Below are 13,605 nucleotides of genomic sequence, written 5' to 3'. Positions count from 1 at the left end.
CAGTCTTTTGTGTCTGTGGTTGTAACATGTACTTCTTATCCCTCAATTTTTCCAGTGTTTGGTATGATCATTACCATTGGGCAAGCCATTGTGTATGTCATGACAGGCATGTATGGGGATCCTGCTGAAATGGGTGCTGGAATCTGTCTCCTTATCATTATTCAGGTAAATTCTATTTTTTATATGCAGATAACAAATAGTGTGATCCCTTTTCTTTAACAATTCTTTAGATAATTGATACATTCATTTTCTTTTGAGAGAGAGAGAGAGAGACGGACAGGAAGGGAGAGAAATAGAGAAGCATCAACTCGTAGTTACGGTATTCTAGTTCATTGATTGCTTCTCATATGTGCCTTGACACGGTGGGGGGCTCTAGCCGTGCCAGTGACATTGGGCTTCAAACCAGTGACCTCTAGGCTCAAGCCAGCCATCATGAAATCATGTCGTTGATCCCACGCTCAAGCTAGTGATGCCGTGCTTAAGCCAGTGAGCCTGCTCTCAAGCTGGCGAGCTCGCACTCAAGCCAGAGACCTTAGGGTTTTGAACCTGGGACCTCAGCATCCCAGGTTAAGGCTCTGTCCACTGTGCCAACACTAGTCAGTCTCATTTTCTTACTATCAAATTATTTAATTATTATATTTTGATTATTGAAGTGACTTCTATCAATTGTGTTGATGTGACAATTTGAAACTTACTGTAATAGCCTCATAGCTGTGTAATATAGTAAATTATGGATTAACTAGATTTCATCAATTCCAAGATGCACATTTTTCACATTTTGATGTCTCTGAAAATAATGTTTTCTTACAGTTGATAGTGTATAGTGTCTTACAGTAACTGCTGTCAGCCAAGTGATAGTCATGATATTTGTCTCTTCCTGCAGATGTGTCAACCTGATCATAGCTATTCATGTCACATCAATTGTTGGTATAATGTATTTTTGACTTGAACTGACTTTTAAAATGTTTTCCAAAACTCTGCTGTGTGCTTGTTATTGAAATGAAAAGATATTATATGTACACAAAGGCACAGAAAGGGCAAGCTAGATGATTAACATCAATATCTAAATCTAAAATAACATTTTTTATAAGTAGAAAATAAAATTTCTTATAAGCTGTGTCATATTAAACATTGACAGTTTATTTTTTTTCTTAATTGTACACAAAATAATGTCATTAGAAATATCTTCACATCAGTGAAATACTATGTAATTTGCCATACATGTATTCTGTGAGTTTTAAAAATGGATGCTGTGGAACAGAACTTTTGAAGGCCAACATTATTGCTCCTCTACTAAGTATCTTAAAGTGTGTGAAGTTGGGTAGATATTTCTATAATGCACAATTCTTAAAAATCATTTAGAGAAGTTGCCCAAGATGGCTTGTACTTAAATTATATAATAATTTATTGGATTTTGAAAAGAAGTTTGTTTAAATTAAACACTGGGCTTTTTTTCTAATGGTCAGAAGGATCAAGGTCAGAAAAAAAGTTGTAAATAAAATAAAAGTACTAATTTATTAATATATGTATTAAGAAATTTGACCATCACAGACTGGCATGGTTGACAATTCTTTCTTTAATAAGAAACCTTATTTAGGAAGCTGATCATAATAAGATTGTTCAGTGAGCATGATTCAGAACAAGGAGAGTTAGAGTGTTCATGTATTTATTGGTGTCATTAAAAATAGCGAAGACTTTTATAATGAGATGGAGAGATTTTGTCTTTTTGATAATGGGAGGAATTTTTAATGGATAATCAGAGTCTTTGGTAGTTTTCGGAGCCCCTGTGGGTTCTCATTTGGTATAAAATACATTTACTAAAGAATAATAATTTTTCCATTTAAAAATACTTGATTGGCCAATGTATAGCCCTTGGAGGAAGAAGAGTTGGAATGGATGGGAAGAGAAGATTGTCTGAGAACTGAATTTAATATCTTTCAGTGCTTAAAGTTTCTTCATTTGCTTTTGGCATTGTTAAGGATAGTGATAGACCAGTTGTTGCCTTATGTTTTATCCTATTTTTTAGCATTTGCTTTTATGTAACCTATAGTTTAGAATAACTGTGAGTTTTAAAAGATATTCAGAATTGAAATTTAGCTCTTAACATTTATACACCAGTAAAATTTTTCTAGTATTTTACTAAGGCTTGATTTATTATGGAACCCTAGCTGAGCAATTCTGGGTTACTTTATTAATTTTTTTCTTTAGATTTTTAATTGAATTTATTGGGGTGACACTGGTTAATAAGTTTTGGGGCACAATTCTACACATCTGTGCACTGAAAATATTGACTTGACGTCAAGTATCAGTTATTGATTTAAATTGATTTAAAATGGAATTAAGTTATTTAAATTATTTTTAGTTTTTGCAGTATTACAAATCTAGGAATAGTTATATTCCAGAAATAAAACAAGAGAATATGTATTAATTTGTTTACATCAGTTCTTGTATTCATATATTTGTTATAGTAAGTTATTCTAGTTTTAATATATATATAGAGAAATATGTCACGTTTAATCATAGATGGGTAATGACCCATTTGCATCTTTTTTAAGGTACAACGAAGATGTATGATTGGATCACTGTGTTTTTACCTAGAAATATAGGTTTTAAAAACCATTTGTGTGTTACTGTTAAGGTATTTCTCATCTTAATTATTGTTATTTCATTTACATGGTCAGTGTCTTTCAACTAGTGAGTTATGAAATCTAACTAGTGGGTCTTGATTAAAATAAAAAGAATTGAAACTATCAGTGTGCTTGGCACATTGTAAAGGTAAGTGTTGTTTTGTCAAAGTAAGTTGTATGTCTGCAAGCATGCATGTGTAAGATTGAAATGTACAGTTTTATTTTCAGTCCTGCCTTAGAGATTCATATAGAGTGTGCATTCTACAAGAGCATGCAGCTAGTATTCAGTTCTTACTACCTTTCTAGTTAATGAGATGCTGTAACTTCCTGGTGTCTAATTCTTCTTAGAGCCATGTGTATTTTACCATTTCTTATCTTATTTCTTTAGTTATAGGAACCATTTCTCATTTAGGTTTCTTTTTAATTCCTTTATCCAGTTGGAAAATGAGTGTGATTTTCATAGGCTATACATACATCAGGCTATAGCCTGATGGACGTTGGTCTGAGCATGTGGAATGGAGAAGTACAGTTGATTCAGAGCTGCCCATGTTTTCTGGCCAGGTGTTTTAACCAGTCATTTAGTCAGAAGCCCATCATAATACTTTTTGGTTGGTTGATAGTTTGTGGACAGCTTTTATTCCCTGCATGGGCTTGGGTTTCTGTATGCTTTATAGTATTTATTACATAATTGTGTTTAAAATAAAATCTCAGTAGTAGCTCCTATCTTTTGTCTTCTCAAAATGTCAAACTTGATTTTCAAACAGTAAAGGATTCATGAGCTCACTTAGAAGTTTTGAGAGTTATATTCTTTTTGCAGTCCATTGAAAGCAAATTAAAACTGTCAGTAGACAAGTTAGGCTCTATAAAACCATTGAAATGATCTTTAAGGAAAAAAATTAAAACGCTGTGGAAGGTAAGCATACTGAATACGGTGCACTGTGGTTTGTTTGCTGTCTGTTCTGTCCTGTGTCATTTCTTTACTTCTGTAGGACGGTGTCTTTATAGAGGGGAAAGGCATGAGATTGGGGGGTTAGAAGCGTATTTTCTTCCTTGATTGATTAGGTTACTGAAGTGCAGGCAAGGAGTCCTGTGACCAAGGTTACTGTCAAGGCTAGGGCTTATTTTTAATTGGTGCATGCTTGTACAGAAATGTGTTCTCCAAGACGAAAAGTAAGAATTTTCAATTTCATATAACTTAAAGTTAGTGTGCTTTTGTTTTTTAAAAAATTATGAGTTTAAGAACCTAATGAACTCTTTAACTGTCTTCAAATTTACCTTCTTTCTTTGCCACTCTCTGTATAGAATGCATTTTTACAATGTTATAATCTGTGTATATATTAATTTGTGCCCTACTTTTTAACTTATTCTGTAGATATATAAAATAATACATAATATATACAGTTATATATAATGTTTAAAACTATATCAACAGTTCACACACTTCCTCTCATGGCAGTATGCAATTGCATCTTGTTATACCATAATTCATTTGGCCTTTCACTTACTTGGCGATATTTGGGATATGTTCAGTTTCTTGCTGTCATACATTCTACAACTGAACATTTTAGTTTTATAATGTCCTTTCCAATAAGCCTTATTTGAGGGAATAAGCCTCATTTTCCTTATTGTAAGGGGAACTGTTGAGATGATAACATCTATTTTAAAAGTTGAAATGTCTGCTACGTAGTAGAGCAATATTTCCAATCCTCTGATTTTCTGAATTAGCTCTTGACTAAATTACAGTAGGTTAAACAATACTAGGGCCATAGTAGTGATGATATTGTGACTGTTAGGTTTGAATGTTAGACATGTCCATACTTCGAAAGTAGTCACTGATGCTTGTCTTCCCCTTTCTTGAATTTTTTCTTGCTTCTGCTTACTTGCATTTCTTTCCCCACAGTTGTTTGTTGCTGGTTTGATTGTGCTGCTGTTAGATGAGCTGCTACAGAAGGGTTACGGCCTGGGGTCTGGTATTTCCCTCTTTATTGCCACCAACATCTGTGAAACCATTGTCTGGAAGGCCTTTAGTCCCACTACTATTAACACTGGCAGAGGTACATTGCAGTGACTGTGACTGCACGAGGGTGGCTGGATGGGTGCTGAGAAGTAACACTTGACGGAGCAGTATGTGCCGTAGACAGTGGCTTTGCTGTTCCTGCCGACAGCTGATGTTGACTGTTCAGAAGTTAATAAGCAGAGATTTGAGGAGTATGAAATACTACTTCTAAAAGAATATCTAACTTTTAGCCTCTGCTCATTTAAAATTTCAGTGGTTGTAAACATTTGAATTTTTTTTTTTTTTTTGCCTAAACCATTGCTGCAGAACTCATCAATTTGACCATTCCTGGGGGGATCAAAATATAGTGCATTAAGATTTTCAGGTGAAAACCTGTTATTATTTGTATCATCAGGGAGCGCTAATACTTTTGCTGCTATTCTACGTGGCTTGATAATAGCACCTAAATTTTGAAATATTTCATTCTGTCTTTCCCTTGATGCATCTCAACTTCTCTCGAATGCATCCTCGATTTGTAATGGTTAACATCTACTCTGATCCTAGCCTTAAGAAAATAGCAACAATGGTTTATTAATGTTCCTGGTAAAATAAATTTAAAAACAAGCTTGATAGAGTAACATGTATCTTTTGAATCTCTTTATTCTGCTTTGCTGCTGCCTCCCCTGCCCTTCCCTCCAATATTCTCTTCCCTTCCCAAAAGTAAAGAAGAAGCAAAGCATTATCTACTCTTTTTTTTTTTTTGGTTTATTCTACTTTGGCTGTTTTCATCAAGCAAGAATAGTCTTTTGAGTAAACTTCAGATTTATGGTAAAAAAATACGTTTTGCCTCAATGATCTAAATATTTTTAAAAGCTTCACATATTGCTGTATCATAAACACTGATGCATTATTTTTACTCATATTTTCTGCTGTGTACTGGAGCTTGAAGGTTGTTTTGATCTTCGAGACAGCTTTGAATGATGTGTCTATAGTAGTTCATTTCTTTTTTGATTTATCAGGTACTGAATTTGAGGGTGCGGTCATAGCTCTCTTTCATTTACTGGCCACCAGGACCGACAAAGTCCGAGCTTTAAGGGAGGCTTTCTACCGTCAGAACTTACCCAATCTCATGAACCTCATTGCTACTGTTTTTGTGTTTGCCGTTGTTATATATTTCCAGGTAAGTATACTTTCTCTGCTGTAGTAAGTGGGATGTGGATTCTTATTTTGCTCTTGAAAAGAAGAATGCCATTTGAAATGCTAGTGTCTAATAAGTCAGTGTTTCAAAATCCAGTCAAGCAAATTCTTTCTTTAGACTTTGAGGTGTAAATAAAAAAATATAATGAAAATGAAGTAGAAAGGAATTTCTTTCTGTATGTCTCTTTGTAGAAGGGTTAAGTTTTATTAGCATTATCTTTTCATATTCCCTAATGTTATGGTGTTCTTTATGTAATATGTACAGTTCTTCTTACTCTGAATTTTCACTTTTTAGGGATTTCGTGTTGACTTGCCCATCAAGTCAGCCCGGTACCGAGGACAGTACAGCAGCTACCCCATCAAGCTCTTCTACACCTCCAACATCCCCATTATTCTCCAGTCGGCCTTAGTGTCAAACCTCTATGTTATTTCCCAGATGCTGTCTGTTCGATTCAGTGGCAACTTTTTAGTTAATTTACTAGGACAGTGGGCAGTGAGTATTTTTTATTTATTCTAAGTGTTTACATTTATTATAATTTGCATTTCATGGTTATATTTTTAACTGAAAGTGATGAGCCGCAATTGAAAAGCAGTTTCTATAACATTTGCAGAGTCACTTACCTTATAATCATTTTTGCATCTCATTTAAGTGATCTTTTAGGCTAAAATCACTGGCTCTCATGATTCTCTGTTGTGTGATGTTATTCCACAAGCTATTTGTTGATAATATGTGATACAGAAATCATTCTTCCTTGTTTCCTTGTTTTTCATGGCTTGAGTGGCAATAAACTAGTTTGTGATTAACTGGGCTGGAGAACAGTTGCTAGAAATAGAATTCAGCTAATTTGGACTTCCTTTTAAGTTCTCTTTCTCACAGCCTCTTCTGAAGCAATCCAGCCACATTGTTATGAAAGTGTTACTGTAATTTTGAATTTTTTTTAAAAGATTTTATTTATTCATTATAGAGAGGGGAGAGAGAGAGAGAGAAAGAGAAGGAGAAGGGGGGAGGAACAGAAAGCATCAACTACCATATGTGCCTTGACCAGGCAAGCCCAGGGTTTTGAACCGGCAACCTCAGTGTTTCCAGGTTGACGCTTTATCCACTGCGCCACCACAGGTCAGGCAAATTTTTTTTCTTTTTTTACAGAGACAGAGAGAGAGTCAGAGAGAGGGATAGATAGGAACAGTCAGACAGGAACGGAGATGAGAAGCATCAATCATCAGTTTTTCGTTGCAGCACCTTAGTTCATTGATTGCTTTCTCATATGTGCCTTGACCACGGGCCTACAGCAGACCGAGTGACCCCTTGCTCAAGCCAGCGACCTTGGGTCCAAGCTGGTGAGCTTTGCTCAAACCAGATGAGCCTGAGCTCAAGCTGGCGATCTCAGGGTCTCGAACCTGGGTCCTCCGCATCCCAGTCCGACGGCTCTATCCACTGCGCCACCGCCTGGTCAGGTGAATTTTGATTGGTTTAAACTCTATCACCTGATCAAGGAGTATTTTTCCTTCCTTAAAAGTATAGAATTAAAAAAGACTAATAAGATTCTTTATTCTTTTTGTAGTATATGTAATTCTAGAATTTGTATTCCACTAAAGGAGATTATTTTTGATAATCATTATACTAAACTATGGTACTTATTCTGTTTATTTACCTTAATATGCTATCTTTTTCATTATGTTATAGTGACATATTTCTGCTTTTACTGAAAGTCATTTTTAAAGAAATTTAAAGTTTAACAGAATAATACAGTGATTTTTGAATGTTAGTTGGAGGAAATAAGGTTCCCTTTATCTATAATATTCCTTTACCATTCCTTTACCATAAATTTGATTACCTATGATAAGGGGAGGAATCTTTTTCTCCCCTCATGAGCTAATAGTCCAGCAATAGTTTCAAAGTAATACAAAATAATTATAGAGGGTCTATAATCTTCATACAACATCAGAGTAGTTAACTCTTTAACTGACTGGCATGAAATTTTTGGCAGACCAGCACTTGTCAGTGGTTGAAAAACACTGGTATAGAGTATGTTTAACCTTTACTAAGATTCTTTTTAATGAGATTTTTAGGAAATTGAATTCATCTAAAAATAGTACTTTTGATTTGGGAACAGTAATTCTAGGGGCACAGATAAGGAATCACATGGATATGATAAATTCAGAAGTCAGGTATTTTAATCATTATAACCAGAAATTGCTTTCCCACACCCTGTGTCCCAAAACTTGTATTTAATATGAGCAAATACATGTTTCCATTTCTGTTACTATAAAAATTCTTAAATATTTGTGTGGATAAAAATCTTATATATATATATATATATATATATATATATATATAGGTTGGAGCATTGGCCCAGAGCACAGAGGTTGCCAGTTCAATTCCCCAGTCAGAATACATACAGGTGCAGCTCGATGTTCCTTTCTCTCTCTTTTCCTGCCTCTCTCAAAAACAAACAAAAAAACACCTAAAAACCCTCATATATATTTATTAAAAGGCTATTCTAATATACAAACAAGATAAAATTTAGGCGGTGAGTTGTTAGACTTTTGTTAATATTTCATGATTGCATCCCCCCTCCCATTGATTTGAGACGAGAGGAAGGGGGTGGGAAGAGAGAGAGAGAAAAGCGTTAATTTTTTTGTTCCACTTAGTTGTGCACCCATTGATTGCTTCTCACACGTGCCCTGACCAGGGCTTGAATTGGTGACCTTGGGTTGAACCAGCGCCCTCGGGATTGAGCCAGTGACCCCAAGTTCAAACCAGCAACCTCAGTGCTCTTAGATAATGCTCTGTTCACTGTACCAGGGCCATGATTTCATCCTTAATAGAATACCTGGAAATGAAAGAATCATATATAAGGGTCTTAATGTGTTGTATACTCTTGTATAATTCAGAAAATTTCATATTCTAAATGCAATCACAGATTGACTATAATGGTAATCATGTTTCTACAGGGCAGGAAGGAAGATTCTTATAGATGTGTTATAATGTTTTTTAAATTTTATTTAAATTTTCTTTTTTTCCTTTAGTGGGAGAGAGGGAGTGGGGACAGACAGAAAGGGAGAAAGATAAGCATCGACTCATAGTAGCGGCACCTTAGTTGTTCACTGATTGCTTTCTCACATGTGCCTTGACTGAGAGACTCCAGCCAAGCCAGTGACTCCTTGCTTAAGCTAACAACCTTGGGCTCAAGCCAGCAACCATGGGGTCATGTCTATGATCCCATGCTCAAACCAGCGACCCTGTGCTCAAACTGGTGAGCTCACGCTCAAGCCAATGAGCCCGCGTTCAAACTGGTGACCTCAGGGTTTAGAACCTAGGTTCTCAGAATCCTAGACCAGTGCTTTATCTACTGAGCCACCATCTATTCCGGTATGTTTAAAATTTTTATTTACTGATTTCAGTGAGTGGCGAAGAGCGGGTAGAGAGAGACAGGAACGTTGAGCTGTTCCTGTAGGTTCCATTCTTGGGGATTGAACCAGCACCTTTGCTCTTCGGGACTATGCTCTAACCAACTGAGCTATTTGGCCAGAGATTATAATGTTTCTTTAAAATCACTCTTCTGTTAATAATATATCCACATCTTTATGTAAGAACTACTCACTGTGTAATTTTGAAGGAGTGAAGATTTTAGATTCCAAAGCAAATCCTTAAGTAATTAGAGCCATTACCTGTAGGTGCTTTTAGCTTAAAACATTGTCATAATTTTTTTTTTTTTTTTCAGAGAGAGAGAGGGATAGGCAGGGACAGACAGACAGGAATGGAGAGAGATGAGAAGCATCAATCATTAGTTTTCCATTGTGCGTTGCAACACCTTAGTTGTTCATTGATTGCTTTCTCATATGTGCCTTGACCATGGGCCTTCAGCAGACCAAGTAACTCCTTGCTGGAGCCAGCAACCTTGGGTTCAAGCTGGTGGGCTTTTTGCTCAAACCAGATGGGCCCACGCTCAATCTGGCGACCTCGGGGTCTCGAACCTGGGTCCTCTGCATCCCAGTCCAATGCTCTATCCACTGCGCCACCGCCTGGTCAGGCCATAGTCATAATTTTTGAGGAGTCTGAAAAGTTACAAAAATGTTATGCTTTACAAATTAGGTTGGCCGTCTGTTCTTTTCATTCTTGCTCTGTAGGATGTCAGTGGGGGTGGACCTGCTCGCTCCTACCCAGTGGGAGGCCTGTGTTACTATCTTTCTCCTCCTGAGTCCATGGGTGCCATATTTGAGGATCCTGTCCATGTGGTTGTTTATATCATCTTCATGCTGGGATCATGTGCATTCTTTTCTAAGACGTGGATAGAGGTATCTGGTTCCTCAGCTAAAGATGTAAGTATTCAAAATAAAAATAATTTATAAATTTTAGGTGTTATAATGGTACCTGACATACTCTGTGTGTGTGTGTGATAGAGACAGAGACAGAGAGAAGGACAGATGGGGACAGACAGGCAGGAGGGAGAGAGATGAGAAGCATCAAGTCTTCATTGCAGCTCCTGTTGTTCATTGATTGCTTTCTCCTATGTGCCTTGACTGGTAGGCTACAGCAGAGCGAGTGACCCCTTGCTTAAGCCAGTGACCTTTGGGCTCAAACCAGTGACCATAGGGTCATGTCTATGATCCCACACTCAAACCAGCAACCCCGTGCTCAAGCCAGCGAGCTCGCGCTCAAGTGGGCAAGCTCACACACAAGTTGGTGAGCCTGTGCTCAAGCCAGCTAAGCCCATGCTCATGTTGGCGACCTTGGGGTTTCAGACTTGGGTCCTCTACATCCTAGTCTGACGTTCTATCCACTGTGCTACCACCTGATCAGGCAGTAGCTGATATACTCTTAGTCACTTTTGTGATTTAAACTTTAATTCATACATTCTTAATGGGGGTTAAAATTGGTTCCTGGTAGGTGCAACATTGATAGATTTTTTACAATGGTTTGTGACCCACTGAAGCTTAACACTACCTGACAAAAATCTTATTTCTTAGTATTAATTTTTCTCTAAGGAGGTGACTGTAATAAAAGACTGAGAAATACTGGTTTCATGTATGGATAACATGGTTGTGCAGTATCACAGACTCAGCCTCCTCAGATTTCATAGAAATGATATGATAGTGCCTACTTTAGGGTTCTTGTATCTCTCTCTTTTTTTTTTTAATTTAGTGAGAGGAGGGGAGGTAGAGAGACTCCTGCATACGCCCCAACCAGGATCCACCCAGTAAGACTCCCACCAGATGATGCTCTGCCCGTTTGGGGCCATTGCATCACAACCAAGCTATTTTAGCACCTGAGGTGAGGCCATGGAGCCATTCTCAGTGCCTGGGGCCAACTTGCTCAAACCAATCAAGCCATGGCTTCAGGAGAGGAAGAGATAGAGATAGAGAGAGAGAGAGAGAGAAGGGGGGGGGAAGCAGATGGTTGCTTCTCCTGTGTGCCCTGATCAGGAATTGAACCTGGGACTTCCACATGCCAGGCCAACATTCTACCACTGAGACAGACAGCCAGGGCCCTTGTATCTTATCATCAACCAGAAACTGGTAGATAGTGAACAGTGAGATATTCGAGTTTGATTTTAAAAGTTGTTTTTTTCTTGGCAGGTAGCTAAACAGCTTAAAGAACAGCAAATGGTAATGAGAGGCCACAGAGATACCTCTATGGTTCATGAGCTTAATAGGTAAGGTCAATAGATTTCATCCTTGTTTGGGGGGCAGAGACAAATACTTAGTTTTTCAATCTTTTATTTCCTGCCAAATGTTATTTGTTTAAATTCATAGTTGAATCATTTCTACTTTACACAAAAGGACCAACATTAAACACAAAACTAATTGTTTTTCATATCAGAATGACACCTAAATTATTTTAATTGGAACTGTGTTCCCCTTCACCTAGGAGCTTTTAAAAACTAGGAATTGTGATTTATTTGGTCTGGAGTAGGTCCCAGGCATCAGTTTTTTGGTAACAGCTTTATTGGTATAATTCACATACTATATAATTCACTAATTTGAAGTATATGGTTTAATGGGTTTGTTAAATTATATAGTATATTCAGAGTATTATCATGACACTTTAATTTTAAAAACATTTTTACCACTCACAATGAAACTTTGTACCCATTAGTTACTTACCATTCCTACTCCACTTTCCCATCCCCTCAGCCCCAGGCATCAACTTTTTACCTTCTCTCTATAGATTTGCCTATTTTGGATATTTCATACACGTGGAATCTTATAATATGTATACTCTTTTGTGGATAGCTTCTTTTACCATAGTGTTTTCAGATTTCATATCTGTGAATAATATTCCATTGTATATAATAGCACATTTTGGTTATCCATTTATCAGTTGATAGAACTTTGGGTTGTTTCCACTTTCTGGCCATTACGAATAATGCTGTTAGGAACATAACTTATAGGTTTGTGTGAATGTATGTTTTCACTTGTCTAGGAGTAGTATTGTTGGGTCATATAGTAACTGTGTTTAACATGTTGAGGAACTACCAAATTTCCTTCCAGAATGGCTGTGCATGTATGAATATTCCAATTGCCACATATCCTCTCCAGCAATAGTTTTTGCTTTTTGATTAGTATGTAGCCACCTAGTAGGTATGAAATGATCCCTCATTGTGGTTTTGATTTACTTTTCCTTGATGAGTAAAATGTTGAGTATCTTTTCATGTGTTTATTAGCCATTAGTGTATTTCTTTGGAGATGTCCATTCAAATCCTTTGCTCATTTTTGAGTTGTTTTTTTGTTACTGAGTGATAAGATTGTTTAAAAAATATTTTGGATGTCTCATCAGGTTTGTTATTTGCAAATATTTTGTCTCATTCTTCAGGTTGCCTTTTCACTTTTGTGATGGTGCCCTTTGAGGCACAAGTTTGTTATTTTGATGAAATTCAACATGTTTTGTCTTTAGATGCTTTGTGGTGCTTTTGATGTTGTGTCTAAGAAACCACTGCCTAACCTAATGTCACAAAGATTTATTTTCTTTTAGAAGTCTCAACTCTTAATGTTTTGGTCTGTGACCCATTTTGAGCTAATTTTTGTGTTTGGTATGAGGTGGGGGTCCAGATTCCTTCTTTTGCATGTGGATATCCAATTGTTCATAATTATTTGTTGAAAAAGTGCTAGTATTTTTATTTAAACTTTATTGAGAACATAGATGGCAGAGAGTGTAGTAAAATGAATCTGCATGTACCCAGGTTATACCTAGCTTCAGTAGTTATTCTTTCATTCTTGTTTAATTTACTATCTCCCTCAATCTTTTTTCTTTCTGGAGTATTTTAAAAACAATCCCATTATTTTGAATAGTTTAGGTGATTCTAACATGCAGTTAACATCAAGTTACTGTTGGAAGAGGATTATCCAGATCTTGTCATATAAATGATATTTAGTTCTATTATTTTTAAATTTTTTCCATTGATATGAAAGAGAGGGAGATAGGAGAGAAGTATCAACTCGGTGTTCCAGTTAGTTGCTCCATTTAGTTGTGCATTCATTGATTGCTTTTTGTAGGTTCCCTGACTGGGACCTCAGTGTGCCCCGATGACACTTCATCCTTGAGCCACGTCAGTGATGTATGGAAATCATTCTGAAATATACTGTCCATCTAGAAGCTAAAGAGAGCTAAAGGTTATCTATTTTAAAATGATATTGAACATTTTACTACTTAAATCCAGTTGAGGATTCTAATCTTCTGCCATGAAAATCATGTATTGCCTGCCTTTCTTGGCTGTTTTAGTGTCTTCTCGAATTCCAGGAGTAAGTCAGTCATTCCGTCAATTTACATCAACATATAACTGC

At 36.6% G+C, this 13,605-nt stretch overlaps 1 protein-coding gene across 1 annotated transcript in view; it reads left to right on the top strand.

The window, feature by feature from the left end:
- Positions 1-13,605, top strand: part of SEC61A2 (SEC61 translocon subunit alpha 2) — a 28,313-nt gene that overhangs the window by 13,504 nt on the left and 1,204 nt on the right. Inside the window, exons 6-11 of the mRNA XM_066385383.1 lie at positions 56-165; positions 4,528-4,681; positions 5,643-5,803; positions 6,116-6,313; positions 9,952-10,143; positions 11,401-11,477. Of these exons, the coding sequence (XP_066241480.1) occupies positions 56-165; positions 4,528-4,681; positions 5,643-5,803; positions 6,116-6,313; positions 9,952-10,143; positions 11,401-11,477 (892 nt within the window). The remainder of the gene's footprint in view (positions 1-55; positions 166-4,527; positions 4,682-5,642; positions 5,804-6,115; positions 6,314-9,951; positions 10,144-11,400; positions 11,478-13,605) is intronic.

The sequence above is a fragment of the Saccopteryx leptura genome, chromosome 5 (genome assembly GCF_036850995.1).
Source record: "Saccopteryx leptura isolate mSacLep1 chromosome 5, mSacLep1_pri_phased_curated, whole genome shotgun sequence".
Taxonomy (NCBI): Eukaryota; Metazoa; Chordata; class Mammalia; order Chiroptera; family Emballonuridae; genus Saccopteryx; species Saccopteryx leptura.
The sequence above is the reverse complement of the archived record's forward strand: the minus strand, read 5'-3'. Positions and strand labels throughout refer to the sequence as shown.